Consider the following 18,290-nt stretch of genomic DNA (forward strand, 5'->3'; position numbering starts at 1 on the left):
TATCAGTAATCTCAAATATTAACATATGAGGATGCAAGGGTAGATCTATAGGTCAAGTCTACTGCAGGAGATGACTAATGGAGTTAGTGGGGCTCCCTAAATGTTAAGGGCTATTGCTAACCTAGACATAAGAGCGCCTAACCTTCCTGCTTTGACTGGAGAGGCTTGTAAAGAGATGGCTTTCCCTTCTACTAAGGATAAAATTTATCTGTATCTATCGCCCCGGTACTAGCGATTCAAGATGCCACCAAAAGCGAGCGGAAAGGCCGGCAAGGCTCAGAATATTATCATCAAGGGCGACGAGAAGAAGAAGCGCAAGAATAAGGAGAGCTACGCAAATTACATATATTAAGTTCTGAAACAAGTGCACCTTGACGCCGGCGTCTCCAGCAAGGTCATGTCCAACATGAACTGCTTCGTGAACGACATCTTCGAGCTTATCGTCGCCGAAGCTACAACAAGCGGTCGACCATCACATTGCGGGATATCCAGACCGCTGTCAGGCTCCTGTTGCCCGGTGAGTTGGCCAAGCACGCCGTGCGTGAAGGCACCAAGACCGTGACCAAGTACTCCAGCTCCAAGTAAGCCAGCCGACTACGCCCCGAGCGAGCCCGCTCCGCACAAGCGGACAGATTTATACCCAAAATCCTTCTTTATGGATCTTGTCAGGAGCTGGCTCCTATCCCATCCTTAACCATCTAGAATAACTTGCCGCTCCAAAAACCGTGCAAGTGTCCTTTTATGACTTAGTGCAATTAATTTCTCAGCTACTATTCCTATGATAACAGAAAAAGGATAGGATAAACTTTCCAAGTTTATATTGCAGGAGAGGTTCTTTTATTAATAGAGATCACTAACCCTTGAGTTATTTGCCTCACCACACTTTATTACTAATGAGTTTACTTACAAATTCGTTAGTTCGGCTATTTTCTCTTTGCTATTACGGTTACCTATAGGACCAATGTAATAATATTAGCTAACGCTCACCTAATCCCGTGAAGTGATATGCACCATAATCAAACTCAGTGTTCATCATATATACATGAATCTTCATGCATAATTTCATATCGATAGATTAATTAGTTTTCAAAATATCATATGGACAGGCAGACAGATAGACAGTAAGACAGACAGACAGAAATGAACATTTTCCAGCCCCACAAGTGTTAGGCTCGCTGATAAGTCAATCAAGTCATTAACAATCTCCGTTATTCGGGGTTAATGGCCCTTTGTTCGTAGAAATTGTTAAATAGCTTCAATTTAACTTCCAGCACTTGAGTTATAGTTGTGAATATTGTCTCAAAGATATTAACCTAAGTAGGGCTGACAAAGGATTTATTTAAGGAGGATTATTTAAGTTGTATGAATGATTTGTCTACTATTTAATAAGTATAAGCTTATTTCAATATTAAAGTATCATGAATAAGATAAATGTAAATATGTAAAGGGTTGAAACTAGGTTACATTGTTATGTACATAAAAATATATACTACCTTGTATTATTTAGTAACTGTCAAGGCTATTTCTCTAAACTAACTCCCTCTGAGACACTGAATAAACTCCCTAGAGTAACCAGTCGTACCATATTTCATTATTTATGTTTATTTTGCACGCAGATATCTAGAGAGTGTGTCTTTTATAATACCTGGCCTTCGAGTAGATAATACGGTATGGAAAAGGATTGCTTTAATATTTTACAGTTTTGTTTTTAATAAAAAAGTTCCTAATATATTTTAAAATTTCTTATGGATTTGATTTTTTCTATCTATATAAGTAAGACATTGTAGTTGAGTATTCCTGTTGACAAGTTTTACACTTATAAACATCTCTTGTTTTAAATGTATTAGAATTGCCTATAACAGTACTAGATATATCATTGCAATACTGGATTGTGGCAAATAAACTCTTCCTTAATGCAATTAAGTTTTTTGCTATAACACTAAAATTAAATTGTCTACTTTAGATCTCTTTACATAAGTAATAAATAGTAAAGCCAAACGGCCAGGTTTACAAATGGTAGGTATACTATACTTAAATTCAACATCTAATACTATTAAATTGTCAACTACCTTATTTGCAATTTCCAAGCAAATATTTTGTGGGCTGTTAAAAACATTATTACTTAAGAAATGTTTTGACGTGGCTCTGAGTCTCATACGATTTGCTTTCGTGTGTACGGTTTAATCCTTCTTTAAAAAAATATTATATATCAAAAAGTTACAATGTAATTTTCTGTTCAATTCACGATGGAAACTAAGTTAATGTAATACGATTTAACACGTATGAATAATGGTATTGATTTCCTTACAGGGGGCGATAATCAGTACTTATACGGAAATGGAGGAAATAAGAAATTTTGAAAATATTCTTTATAGCGTTAATTTAAAGAAAAACATCTTTATAATTTTAACAATACATTTTAAACGAACAATAACAATAATTTACCGAATATTAGAGTCTTTTAAATATAAATTCGCTTATAACTTCTGAAAATAACAGATATCATCTCAAAAATTGACTTCAGATATTCTTAAAACATTTTACATGTAACAGATTCTTTACATGAGTTTATCAAATATAAATTTAACATGTATGCTATCTAGCAAATATACGTAACGCCTTAGCATTTGTTTCAAAAGACCTTATTGAATGAGTCCAATGTTAGTCAAAAGTCTGGTTTAGCTAATGTCTCACCAAACGTACATTAAGGGAAAGTTTCTCGTTATTCTTATGTATTTTCTGTAGCTCATTAAAACCATATGGAGCTATCCTGTTTAGTTGTGTTAAACAACTTAAAATAATTGTATTATGTTACTCTACTAAAGATAAAAATAATGTATTATTGTCAACCTAATATTCACAGACTGATCACAGAAAATTCATAAATCAACTCTTGTATATAATATACTCCCAAATAAATTAATGTAAATGTGTTAGTGCAAACTCGACAACCAATATCTCAGTTAACGATTGAATTCGTTATTAGTTTATATGGAATAGTGAAGGGAGGGGCGGACAGCTGTGATGTGTTTTGCTCTCTACCTTGACTCCCCTTTCACTTTCTTGAAAAGAAAAATAACGTTGAGTTGTCGTTCTATATGTGTGGTTCAATCATACGCTTTGACTTTGGTCTGTCAAACATTTAAACCAAAGTTATTGGAATTGGAATTGCTTTTAAAATTTTGTGATTAAAAGTAAGATACTTATCCTATTTATGTTATAAATACGAAATATGTTAAGAAAGATGTGTGAATGTTTATATACGTTTTGGGCGTTTGATACTCAATTATAAAACAAATATTGTGGATGGATTGAAACAAAATTTGGCATGGGTAACTTCATTACTCATTATAAAATACTTATTCCAGAATTTTGTATTTGCGTGAAAAAATACCATCTTCCCAAATACTAGTGTGCTGCAAATATTTACGGCTGTAATATGTGACGATTACTACAGATGGCAACAATAACGAATTCTAACCATTAACTATATTTTTTATACTCGAAATTAGTTTCCTTCGATATTGTGGGATTGCATATTTAACAAAAAGCAAAGCATCAGTCACAAATAGTAATTTTTCATGGAATAAAACTATTGAGGGTGTAGTGGGTTTGTTTCTCACCGAAGATACACACGTTACTGATTATTTATATAAAATATAAATAATTGCTACACTGAATCAAGTAGTAAGTCATATCGAACAGAGATTGAAGAGAATCGGCATGCAGTGTATTGTATAAAATGTTGTCATATATTTGATCAACTAATACCGTGGGTACAAGCAAGGACTGCAAGCTGGGTGGCCCGAAAAGTAGGCATGAATTTAATTTTAGGAAATAATCATAATCATAGATATTTTTCATGTCTTAAATTTTAGAATTATTAGTTTTGTTCTGTTTATAATTATTACTTTAATGTTACTGGCGGGTTTAATCCCTATGTCAGCAAATGTGTACATAAGTAGCATATTCTAAGACATACAGTACTAAGTAGATGAAGATTCTAATAGGTTGGGATTTATCATATTCTACCACATTCATACATCCAGGTAGAAATAAAATAACCACATTTAGTATTTTGAATAATTAATATTTTATATGATTTCAATTAAGTATGTCAAAAATGTCAATGACAAGTTTAGTACAACGTTACATTACAGAGTAAGTTTGAAAAAATGAATTTAAATTTATGAAAACATAAAGACACAATAACAAAACATATATTTATCACAATTAATGGCAATAAATTAGTTAAAAATCATGACATCCATCTATATCACAACATATTATTATATTTTGTAGTATACGTGTCTATGATGTATAAACGCTGTAAGAAGTTCCTTTGAACTCCTTGGTCAGCAAATGATTTTAGATCCCTTCAGACGAAAATGACTCCAGTCAAGTCTTAGAGAGAGAGAGAGAAAGAGAGAGAATTTTTTTTATCACGTCGCCTAACGTGTTTTGTGGATTCACAAATTTACTCTCTTTGCCTTAACCCATAAGACGGGGACGAATAAAAGATAAGCAAATCATTAAGTAGAATAAACAAATTACAGGTATACCACAATTCAAATGATGACATCGGTAGAATACCAGCTAACAATTAAATCACTTTATACTAAATCGATAGTGTGTGACCACATTTTATATTCTAACTTCTTTTTGACGATCAGCTGAATGCAGTCTATTTAGAGATTCATGCATGTTTAAAGTCAATTTAAATGATTTTACAACCAATCGACTGTTACAAGCTATAATTATTAATCATTACGTGATTTTTACTACAAAATCGCCAAAAATCACTTTGCTTTTATCACTACATACTTTAAAGTAAAACGTGTTCAACAAATCAGCGTTGTGTAATAATAAGTTATAGTATGGGCTGTTTTCCTTATAGAGTATTAAACTTACGTTTACATATTTGATATGCGATTAAATTTACACCTTAACACCCACTGGCAAATTAATAATCTTCTCCGAGTGGGGAACAGAGTCAGCGTCGTGGGGAACGGAACCACGTATGTCTAATTAAAACGTTTATGAATGTCGAAGTAATGTTGCATCTCAACGTCATGCAGCTTGCCGTGTTAGTTCTAAATTTTTTAGTGATCTGTTTAAAGCGAGTTATTTCACGCGAGTTAGCTGTTGTATAAAAGTGTTCCATTATAATCTGAACTTTAAATTATCAAATGTGAGTTTCATTAAAGTACTAGAAATTAAACCACAATTTAAAATAGATATATTAAATACTTTTTAAGCGTTGTAATTTATTACTCATATAGTATAACAATATCCTTAAAAATTAAAAAATACAATAATACAACATATTCATAGAGTATTAAACAACATATTTCAATTTTTATCTTAAAATAAAAATATACATTTGAAAGTAACATTAGGCACCTCAAGTTATAACATAGTATATTTTCACAACTATTTTATATAAGGGATTGTAACGCATAACTCATTTATATATTACATTTTCACAGATTTAATATTAGGATGAGTAATATTTAATAATCAATATAATTTCAACCGATATTTATGATGATATTCACGGAAACAATACCGTATAACTAACAGTACTACTTTTATCACGAATTAATATTAAAACATCAATTACAGGCTGTGTAATGTAGTATGTTATCATTAAATAATTGTTGGATTTTCAGTAGTACAATTATAGAATGACAATATTTTACATGTATTTATGACTAATATGTCTTCACCCACATCAGTTAGTTAAGAACCAAACAAAATAATAACGAATAAATTCAGAGAAAAAACACGGTCCTTCTAAAAACAATACAGAGTGAGAATAAGGTGCTGAAGCACAGAACATGTTCGACGTTGTTTTTATTGAATACCAGATGGTTTAAAGGCCCATTCATATTCTTCACTAGATTTCTTAGATATAGAGACCCAAACAATTTTATATTTTATTTAACATGGTGTTAGTTGTAAATCACAATATTTTAGATCCTCCACGCTAGAGCTACCTTATTTTTGAATGTATGAATGGTGTTTATGGATATTACTTTGGAATATTGTAACGATGAAGGATCTCAAAAACTATATTTGTTTGTTATATATAACAGAACGAGCCGGACCTGTAACTTAGTAAAAAATCGCGCTTCAAAATACAGTATTATTTATTAACAGCTCATTTGTTTGTGACACTGTGTAGGAGTGCGCTACACGAGTGGAGTGGAATTATTGCAGATGTCAATGAACGTTTGACCATTTAACCGCATCATCTTCATCGATAGTATATTTTTTTTCAGTTACTGAAATGTCTGTAAAGACCTTATACATCTGCACAGATCTATTTGAGTGCCTTTACACACCCCTAAGCGTACAGCATACTTGTGCTGCTTCAGTCCATCTTGTGATGCGTGTTGGTGTTTAATGTGTGATACTCCTATCGTTGGCGCTGGGAGTATGTTTAACGTGCAACTGTTATGTTCCCCAATATTTATTACGATTTTATTTATTTTTTAATTCGTATGCATTCCTTATGTGAGGTTAATGCCAACTAAGGAGCATTTTACATTTATTTGTTTGACTTTTTGTATACCACTGTCTACAAAATAGACATAAATAAGGAATGTTACTATGTGAATGCTTAGTTTAACTTTATTTTAATTTTTGCATAGAGAAGCGCCTCACATCTGACAGTGTCACAGGCAAGAACTTAAAGTCCACATCCATTTGAAGAGATAAAACATCGGCGATGAAGACGTTTAAACAAAACTATTTGCATCTATCTATTACATTATCAGATTTGAATTTGGTGCATTAAGTGGAAAGTCAATGAAGCTAAACTCAGCATTAATATTTATTTGGTCCTTTCTACTATAGCTAAATTATGTGCAGTTTTACCATCTTGAAATTTAGATATTTTAAATTAATTTTTGTGTTTATCATGATTTTTAAGGCATTTACTTTTATTGGTCACTTTTTATTGAAGATATTTTTGAAAAGTCTAGACATGTTAGTTTAAGAGAATTATCTACTATTTATGTGTCAAAGTCAAAGTCAAAAAGTATTTATTTCTTCATCAAAAATTATATTTACATTTAATTTACATGTATTTTCTTAGGTAAATAAAATATACTACAATAACTAGTTACGTTGCTGTAAAACTCTATAAAATAAAACTTAATTAAAATAAGAAATTAATTCCCAAACAAAGTAAGAACTTGTGTTTTGAGAATGAGTCTTGTACTGTACCGCATTGTTACTTATACTTTATTTTAGCTTAATTACAACAAACTAAAAAGAATATCTATCAAAATAATTAAAATTTTTGTAGAAATAAATATAAAAATATTTAAAAATTAAAATTATTAATTGATTAAGTTTTTAATAATTTAAAAAGTATACTACAGATTTGTTTGGTTACATGGGAGAAGACTAAGGCAGTTGCAACCCCTCCACCCCCCACCACCCCACCCACCACCTAATGACTTACGTCCCCAATCACTCACACTCACATACACCCAATACACACTACTCGAACACACACACACACAACACACGCACACACACACACACGCACGCACGCACACGCACACCGCACACACTGATACACGCTAGCGCACAAGGACAACACATTTGTACTACGTTAGGTCGAAAGTTAAGTTTATAATTGTTTTTTTTATCTATAGATTGATGTTATAATTTGTTCAGTTCTGTCCCTTCCAACCTCCAGTAACCATGTATTAACTTTCTTTTTAATATGTCGTGCTTGTATAAAAGTTGTTGTACTGTAGGTCTTCAGGTATATTTCTGTATAAATAGTGTGCTATAATGAACGGATTAGTGGTCGAGTAAGTCATTAAAAAGTCTTGGTACACGTATTCTAACATTATCCGCATTTCTTGTGTTGTAGTCGTGGGTTATTTCGACGAAGATTTCGTCAAAATCGCTTGTGTATATGCATCAACAATTTCCTAACAAATAACTGTCGTATGTCAAAAACTTTTAAGCTGTCAAAAAACGGCATCTGTAGAGTATCGCCTATTTACTCTTAGAGCTGCTTTAACTATTGCCTTTTGTGTAACTAATAACGGTTGTAGAATTGTTTTGTACGCTCCACCATATGCTATCAGTCAATTTTCTAAAATAAGACTGTACATACGCGCAATAGGTCATTCTAATTTCCTGTAAATTTAAAAAGTGGACTAATTTGTTGAAATGCATACATAAATTTTCTAAGTTTTTATTATAAATAATCTATATGTTCTGTCCAGCTTAGCTTGCGATAAAAAAAAACACCCAGATATTCATAACTTGTCACACTTTCAATTCCTCACAATTACACGTTGTGTTGTCGAGATTTCCCACAACTATGCAGTTTTAATGTTTTGTATAGGTATGTCTCCCTCTGTCTCTTAATGATATCGGCAGGAATTTTGTTTTTGGAACATTAAGTGGGAGTAGGTTGTGGTCTAGCCATTTTTTAACAGACTCAATATCTTTGGTGGCCGTTGCCTCTGACTTCCTCCCCAACTCTTACCATCAAAGAATATCGCTGTATCATCGGCAAAGAGATAAAGCTTACCCGTTATATTTATTTTAGCAAGGTTATTCGCGTATATGAGGAATAATGTGGGGCCGAGCGTACTCCCTTGAATGACGCCGTAATCTATGGTGGTTTCCCTAATATTGACGCCATTAATTGTAACAAACTGCTTCCTATTTTCTAGATAAGATTTAAACCAATTTAATGAATTTTCCTTTAACGCCAATTAACTCTAACTTACTTAACAGTTTGACCCTATCTACCGAATTAAACGCTTTTTGCGAGATCCAGAAACACCAACAGACAACGCCTGTTGCTACTAACAGCCTCGTTGATATCTTTATTCAAACAAAAAAAGTGCATCTGCAGTGTTTCTAGATTTTCTGAAACCATACTGCGAGTCTGTTAAAATATTATTGGTATTTAAATACTCAGTTAACTGTTCGTTTACTATCTTCTCAATTACCTTAGTGAAAACGCTCAATAATGATATAGGCCTGTAGTTAGATTTGATTGTATATTCATTTGATTTATAAATTGGTACCACTTTAGCAATTTTGAACGCGTTGGGGAATTTCCAGAGCGGATGCTTTCGTTTATTATATGTAGCAGCGGTTTCCCCAATACACTTAAATTGTCTTTTAAAAAGGAAGCAGATATTCCGTCATAGCCCGGAGCTGAGCCTACACGTAGTTGGTTGACGTGCCGTTGTAAGTCATCCTCCGTGACAGTGTGAAGTGTAAAGGTCGAGTAAGTCGCATAGTCCCAGTGTCGTCTACTACAGGTGGGCCGCTTGAATCAATCGCATTCGCCAGATTAGAACCGACTTGAGAGAAATATTGATTAAATTCTTCTGCTACCTTTAACTTAATTATTTCTCCAGATCCTACCTGTTTGATTAGTTGTAAAATGTTCCAATGGAAATATATCTTTTTTTTGTTTTTTCTACCAGCAAGTTCGTTGACAGTTTTCCAAAATCTTTTTGGATCATACTTTGCTCCGTTGAGTTTTTCTCTATAGTATTGTATTTTAACATTTTTTAATAATACTATTCAACCTATTTCTATATCGTAAGTAAACAACTTTTATATTATTGTTAAAGGGTTGCGATTTAACTACCTTACTAAGCTTTTTCTCGTCTTCTTACAGATCGTACTATTCCTTTCAGTAATCCAGGGTTTTATAGGTCTTAAAAATGCAGGTTTTACTTTCATGGATTTTTTTGATTTTTCTAAACAAACACTTATAATTCCAAAAAAATCTGTTGGTAGCGGTATTCAAATCGGTAGCTTCCGTTACACCTGCCCAATTGCTGTTATTTATCTCTGCGGTTAATTGTTTTTTATCTATATAAGTACTACTGTTAAGTGTCCTACTAGCATTGCTTCTATTAAATTTTACTTCTAAAACACTGCATAATGGTCTGTTATGTCTGTTTCGATCACTCCAGTCTGTACATTTGTGAAATTATCGTGATGTATGAAGACGTGGTCGATGCAGGTTTTACTCTCTCCCACTACTCTTGTTGGTTTGTCAATCCCACACATAAACCCAGCGTCATACAACACATCCAGGTAGCGTTCAGTCTTGTTGTCAGTAAGTATCAAGTTAGCATTAACATCCCCCACTAGTATATACGTCTTTTTATTAATCACGTCCCCATAGTAGTTGTTTAGTGCTGTAGTAAAATTGTCAAGGTCACTATCGTGTGTCCTGTACACTGCAAGTAGGTTGCATTGTTTGTTTTGATAAGTAAAGTCCCAGACTCATACTGTACACATCACCAAGCTCTAACTCTCTCACAGACACACTCACTCTCCACTCACATACACCAATACACCATCATTTTTGTTTTTTACTTTAGTACTTGAAATAAACGTAATATCCCTCTAACTGAATCCCAACCCTGTTCCACCAAGCCATGTCTCCCCTAAAAATTATAAAATCAAACTGTGTTTTAATTTGGTTTAAGTGTATTAATAGTGAATCAAAATTTTTATTGTAGATTCTAATATTAAGATAAAAAACCTTAAAAACTTTGTTCCTCTGAGGAAAACACCAGATAAATATTTTGCAACTTTTCAACAGAACAACAATTTAATTTTCTATACTCTTCAACCTCAAGGTCAAAATTGTTCATTTATGAATAAAAATAAATAAGAAAAAATGGGGGAAATTAAAAAAATGTTTCAATAAACAGAAATATAAAATAAAAGAATCATTTTCAACCCACCCGCCCTGTTCTAGTTCTTATATTATCTATGTACAATGTTTTATATTAAACTGAAATGTAAACTTAATGTTGATATCGGACAGGTATTAATTTTCAAACAAATGTGTAACGATTATTTAATAAGTTATATAGTAATAAATTGTTAATGCCTGATTTTGGAAAGAATAAGTAATAAAATTGTTGTAGATGGAGCTTATATTGGTTACTGTTAACTTAATTACATTAAAACATAAAACCAATATTTAATACTTTTATTTTTGTGAGGCCTTTCGATAGCAAGGCTATCTTCGTCAGACACATCACAAAACTTTTGCTATCGAAAGGCCTCACAAAAATAAAAGTATTACATATTGGTTTTATGTTTTAATGTAATTAAGTTAAGTTGTATAATATAAAAGTTTTAATAAAATATACAATATTTAAGTAGATTAATGTGATTTGTATTTTTTTGTTTTATAATGAAAATACGAAATATCTATTTGATAAAAAGAGTAAGCAAAAAGAATTTAAATACCTGAATCGACAAAGTAGACTACAAACAAAATCCAAAACCAATATTAGTTGGACAGATTGGCTTCATCATTAGTGGAGCTGACATCAACAGTGCTGCAACTGTGATGAATAAATATCGGTCAAACCACCCCCTAGTACGTGATCTAGCTAACCATGTCTGGTCCAGGTTTAAGGCAAATATTGGTTCAATTACTGCCTTTCAACCATTTAATCGACACAATGTATCAGAATCTGATTGTGGAATACACGTTATTTCAACTCACTACTACGATTTGCCTGTCATAAAAAATCCTTCTCTAGAATAATCTGAGTTAAAACATTATTTTCATCTTTAAAATTCAACCATTGAGAGCAGCTGTAATAAAATCATAACTTTAGGTAAATATGCTCTTGTTACATTATGTGCTCTATCTTGATAACCTATGTCATACGTGACAAAATTGTGAATTTTATTCTTAGCATACATAAGTCAATATTTTAGTTTGATAATTTCTAAAACGTTTATTGTTTTCAACCAAATAATGGTTTTGGTAGAAAGGTATGTTTTTCGTAGGTTCTGTCTTCTCTATACGTAGGTAACAGTTGGAAACTTGTCGAACTAAATTATCACTGACCATTAGACAATCAATCTATAAACATGGTCAATCAAAGAACAGTTTTGGTAGAAGACTATGTGTTTGGTAAGTGTATCCATACATTCATACATAACAGTCGTAAATTTTTTAAACTAAATTATCACTGACCGTTAAAAACAACCACTATAGATAGGCTTCTACAACAGTTTGTATATATTTATACTAGTTTGACCATAGTAAACTTTGTATAGAACATTGAATATCCTTTCGAATTGTAAAAGTAAAGAGTTAATTTTTCAACATTAGAACTTTGTGCATGCAAGTCGGTGAGTCTCTTAACTTTACATACGTTATAATATGAGAATACATTAAATAATTATTGAAGCATATGATTTTCCATCTAGTAGTCATGTGCTGGGAAAGAGTTTAGGTTTTTTGTTTACTTTGTTACTACCGCTTTCAGTTTGAGTAAAAACAAATCTAATTATATAGTTTCATAATAATCAGGTATACATCCTATATGTTTTGTGTTTCTTCTGTCATACAATATCGATATACTCTTATATAACCTGTTTATACCAAAGTAAAAATAAAATTAATAACTCTTCTTAAATAACTCATTTTTAAAAACGTGGTACGAATAATGTTTACTTTTATATTTTTATATGGCTTAAACTAAAGTTTTCTGATAAATAAACAACAATCATAAGAGTTTATATTTTACTACACTCTTGAAATTAGAAGAATAGTACAAAATATTGATTCACATAGAAGTACAAAGGATTTTATCAAAATAAGTAGCGTGGCTTTGAATCTGTAGCACCTAATTTTTGAATGATTTGTATTTTTTTAGACCATTTAGTGTTTTTATCCAGTGAAAAGTCAATTTATGTCATAAACCAAAATTAAACACTGATCTTACTAGATTTTAACTACAGGTATTTAATTACCGTAATATTTTACATGAATTAGTGTTAACGAGCCTTAATCTTAAATCATGATTTCAACATTCCCTCAGATGGGATTTCCTCGGGGGATTATGACGAGTAAGTAAGGTTTGCATATTTAACGGGTAATTAAAACTAATACCTCGACACCACAGCTAAAGTAATAACCGAGCTGAACAGAGACGACCTGTGGCGCGGCAAACAGAAGTTTCTAATTAAATACTCGGCGAGAACATGAGAGTACCTAAACGCAGAACACGTTCACCAGATTGGTCGGCTCACAACAGCTCACACTCTGGGCCGAGATGTTTTCACCCTCCAGCGACGCTAATGTGTAAAATGTTATTTGATAATGTTTCATTATTCGACCACATCAAACTTACTACATCATAATTTTGGATTTAGTTTTACAAAATAAATATAAGAAAACAAAAAAGCAACACTACTTTTTATTTTGCGTTTTATTTATTTTAACAAAATACTAAGAGAACATTAAACTAGATTATAATGTAAGGTTCATGTAAGATAGGAACGTTCATGCCATATACAAGGTGTTAACGTACTCTTTGTTAATTTTTTGGGGGATTCATTCTTCAGGTCAATAAATAAACCAACATCATAAAAGGATTAGTTTATCGTCGGCCTGTCTGTATGTGATTTTATATTTCATTTTTCATTTAATAAATCAGCATAATCATAAATAAAAACTAAATTTGGCACAGTTATAGTTGTTTTAGTCTCAATTCAAGATAAACATTTATATTATATTGTAGTATTACGTTTTAAGATTGCGAACAATCGCAGCTTTTATATCTTAACAACCTTTACGAACCGAAATATTTCAAGAGCAAATTTCTAATTATTGTTACCGCAGAGTTTACACACCCTGTTTTAAACCGCCATACTCTTTCAAAATAAAATATTTAAAAACCGAACTACTTATTTTAACTAAAAATTACAGAAAATGATGTTCTAGTTTGAATTATTTCCTATCAGCGTATAGTTTTAAATCTGGAGGAAACAGCAACTGCATAAAGATAGTTATCAGAGCATAATAAATATAATTGTGAGTGTATAAAATTTATTAAATATACAGTTAAACAATGATAGGAAAAGCTATCCAGACGTCTGCTGTATTGCAACAGTAAAGGGAAAATCGATGCGATGAAATATTACGAAACGGTTATCATGCTCTTTGTTGAAGTATTACGAAACGATTATCATGCTCTTTGTAGAAATAAAGAACTCTGAGAAATCCAACTTGCACAATCAGCGATCGACTTTGAATTAAAACACTTCACTGACTAAATTGTACAGCTTGCAATGGCCGTAGAGCACGTGTTATAATTGACCAAAGTGATTTAGCTATTTACTTAGTATGTTTTGCTTACGAAAGCTCATTAAATGCCATTCCATTTGTCAAATAAATGGTTTATTTGTGGAAAACGAGATGCCTCAATATATTTTGTAGACATAATGTAATGAAAAATAAAATAAAATTCCAATTCTGATCTAGTTCAAGCGCATGTAAGATATGACTTATTGTTGAATTAAAAAAAAATTGTATGTTCCACATACTTGATTCCCTCGGCTTGATGAACTTTGGATAACTATCATTGGATACAATTCTGGACATACTAGAGAGTCGAAGGCCCATAGTAATTAATTTTGGCATGGATGTTCAATGAAAGAAATAAATGTTAGCTCTCTATGTTACTGACAGTGCAATATAAAAACATTTATTGTCAGTAAAAGTCGTAAAACAATATATAAAATATACCTCTTTTGTACACTAAATATTCCAAAGTCCCATTAAGGAAACTCTGGGATCATGTTGAATATTCTATTAACCCCCTTCCCCTCTTCGTCTTGTGGGAAAGTTTCTCGCAAGTCATTGGCTTCGAACAGCTCGTTAAACGAAAACTTTCAATTGAAAATTACCTTTAATTGTGCAGTTATAAGTGTAAAAAGCGGCTCTGGAAAAACTGACGTAAAGCAATTTCCTGTTTATGTGTTGGGCACCGGTAAAGTAGCGTAGTGGTTAAACTTACTTTAATTTATTTATATTAGTATCAAAATAATTAAATAATTAAATTCTGTATTTTACTGACAGTAAAAAAACAAAACATTTATTTAATTAACAGTAAAACATGTAAAACAATATTTAAATATGTCTCTTTTGTACACTAAATATCCTAACGTCCACCATTATGAAGCTCTGGGATCATGTTGAATATTCTATTAACCCCCTTACATCCTTCGTATTGTAGAAAAGTTTCTCGCACGTCTTTGCCTTCACACAGCTCGTTAAACGAAAGCTCACAATTGAAAATTACCTTTAATTGTAAATCTTTAATACAGTTTAAAGAAACCAAGAGACTAAACTCTTAAAGTCCCAATATTTTTAAACTTTGTTAAAATATACATTTCTCCACTAAAGTAAATTGTACAATGTTCACACTGGTGGGCACGATGAAAGAAAGAGAAATTGCTTATTTTAATAGCTACACGATTTACTTAATAGTGTAAAGATAAAAAAGCACATTGTGTGATTAAAATACCCTAATATAAGTAGATCAGGACTTTCAATTAAAGCTTTAGCCCAATACCAACTTATATAGGTAAATTAATAAACATCTTTGTTGAATAAAATACTACCTTAACCCTGTTGTCAGTATATAGGTAAATTATTAAACATCTTTGTTGAATAAAATACTACCTTAACCCTGTTGTGATAGATTAAACTGTCAAATACTTAATTGTTAGTTGGGATCTTATTGTATCTGAAATAAGGTATCGAATAATTAATGTCAGAAAAATATCAAAGTCTGTGAGGTTTTGTTGTGTTGAACGTGTCACTTTAAAATAAATTAAAGTAGATAATGAAGTTGAATGACCAATATATTTATTTAATAAAGATTTAAATTCATAAAATACTCCAATGCAAGAAGATTGAAAGAAGATAGGAAGTGTTCTGTTCGAAGTGTGTGTGTGTGTGTGTGTGTGTGTGTGTGTGTGTGTGTGTGTGTGTGTGTGTGTGTGTGTGTTTTGTGGGGGAGTGTGACCTCCCCCAGTGTAAGCCGCTCCGTCCAACGCGACTTACTGTAGCGGTCAGCCTCTTGCAAATTCAGCACCACTCCCAGGATTCATTACAGCAGTCCAAACACCACGATATTTCTAGCAGGAACAAGAATGAAGATGTTTTTGATGGTAGCATACACGACTGTTTAGATGCCTCTCTACAATGTCTCTAGAATTTGATGACCTGGTAAACAACCTTTCTGTTGAAGAGACCGTGCAAGCTCTGCGATGTGGAAGTGGTTGATCTAGACTTCTGGTTGTAGGCTCCGGTGATGTAGGATCCTAATAAAACCTTTTCCTCTATCGAGCTGTCCTTTTGAAGAATCTTCTTCCTTTACTACACTAGTTGGTGAACAAAAACTACGTGCAAGTAGAATGACATACGAGACAAAACCGCCATTTTTGACCCAACCTACTGGCAGTTAAAATTTATTGCATATTGTCAGTCTCTACTTCATATTTTGTACAAATACAGTAAACATTTAAACCAGTTTATATTGTGATATCACTGGTATCGTTCGTCATTTTCCAAACATTCTGCTCTCTTAATAAGTATTGAGTTTTAAAAGTGTATAAATTAAATTAATTCCTTATCACTTAAAAGCGATATGTACAGTGAAACTGTAGATTGGGTTGTCCGAGGCAAGAATTAAGTTAGTAGAAAAGATATGTCTGACTGAAGTGTGCAATAAAGCAGTTGTTTGGAACAAGATGAAGATTTGTTACACTCTGAGATTCTAGCTGCTTGATGGATCTTTCGCAATTATTGGGATGTATTTACACTGAATGAGGAAGTTAGTCAAACGAACATCACGTATAATCTCATCAACACTAGAGATAATGCCCAGCTGAATCGCCAGAGACCTAGACCGATGCCTTTTGTAAAACGCGAAGAATAAATGAAGCTATAAGAAGACATAAAAAAGAAGAATGACTTCGAGGATTCTTAATAGTCCCATGTAGTCATTTTGATGAAGAAGAAGGATTGTTACTTTAGGTTCTATGTTCACTCTTGGAAGTTTAATGAGGTAACTTACAACTTAATAACAACTTCCTTTAGCCTACACAGAACTACATTGAACCATCCGAATAATGTTTGTAAGTTAAAAAACATCTTATACCTATTCTTTTTATTTTACGTTACGAACATTATATCCGTTAAGAATATTTCTGTTTCCCTCTTATAGGTATTTTTAGATATATTTTCATTTGGAATCGACCGGACATAACTAGTTAAAGATGGATAAAATCTGGATTTATGGTGTGATTCGCTATCCGTATATTTTCCCAAAGACTGATAAAAATCGGGCTACCTGTTGATATAACAGAGTAATTTAAAGTAATAAATGTAACATAACACCAGATTATTATATAAATAAACTAAATATGATTATATTTAAATTAATTCTGGTAAATAAATAGAAAAAAAGGTTCATAAAGTATAGCAAAGCCATAGTTTTGAATTGAATACTCGATGTAATTTATCAGTAATTTATTAAAGCTTATTTTGTAACTAAACATAAGTTACCAAGGGTAATTATTTTAATTACACAATTATTATAGAATATACGGATGAATAACATTCCAAAATATATGATTAAAATATTCTGTAATTTTGCATGTTATTGTGACAATACAACCAGTTTAGGACGTTATTGTTAATAGTTAGTGAGAATCCCAAGAAAGCTTAATTGTTTATTAAGTGACTCATTGTGCTGAAAGTGATGTGTGCATTAAACTGTCCACTATAATCAATTATTTACTAAGAATTCCTGATAACTGGTATCACGCTGATAATAACTAGTGTTTAGAGTTTGTTATTGGTGATGGAAAGTTTGAAACGATGATAGGACATTTACATCGATATAAGTAATGTTATATCCTTAGTAACATAGCAATGGTGAATGTCCGAAATCCTGTGTTTCAATTTCTCAGTGATTGTTTCGTGACACCTTTCTAATACGATAGAGCTGCAATTGTACGGGTTATTAGCAAACCATGTTATTACATTGGATATTTATAACCCCAATTTTAATATTTTAAATGGTTCTTTTCAAATATTACAATTAATCAGCTAAATATAGCTACTTTATCCTTTTTTTGTACTTTTACTTTAAACTGCATAGTTATTAACCCTTATCACAAAATAATCATTCCTATTAGGAATAAATATTCCTAAATATTATAACTGAATTGTCCAGTCTGGTTAAACATTGTTAAAATTATGTAAAGAATACTACGAATTATTAGTAAAATCGCTTTACAACTTATATGAATTACAATACAAAGACCTGTAACAAAAATTTTTTTTTAAAATGAAAACAGTTGTATTTATTTGTTAGAGAAAATTATTACAAATTTTAAATTATATATGATAAACGAATACGTCATAACTTCAACGCAAAGCATACATA

The 18,290-nt window shown here is 31.8% G+C and overlaps 1 protein-coding gene across 1 annotated transcript; it reads left to right on the forward strand.

Annotated features, from left to right (window-relative positions):
* The first annotated feature begins 241 nt into the window (after nt 1-241).
* On the forward strand, nt 242-585 carry LOC124361183 (histone H2B-like). Its single transcript, XM_046815221.1, has 2 exons — nt 242-334; nt 391-585. Exons 1-2 carry the CDS (start codon nt 242-244, stop codon nt 583-585), a joined length of 288 nt encoding a protein of 95 aa, XP_046671177.1.
* The last annotated feature ends 17,705 nt before the right edge of the window (nt 586-18,290 follow it).

Source organism: Homalodisca vitripennis, chromosome 4 (genome assembly GCF_021130785.1).
Source record: "Homalodisca vitripennis isolate AUS2020 chromosome 4, UT_GWSS_2.1, whole genome shotgun sequence".
Classification (NCBI taxonomy): Eukaryota; Metazoa; Arthropoda; class Insecta; order Hemiptera; family Cicadellidae; genus Homalodisca; species Homalodisca vitripennis.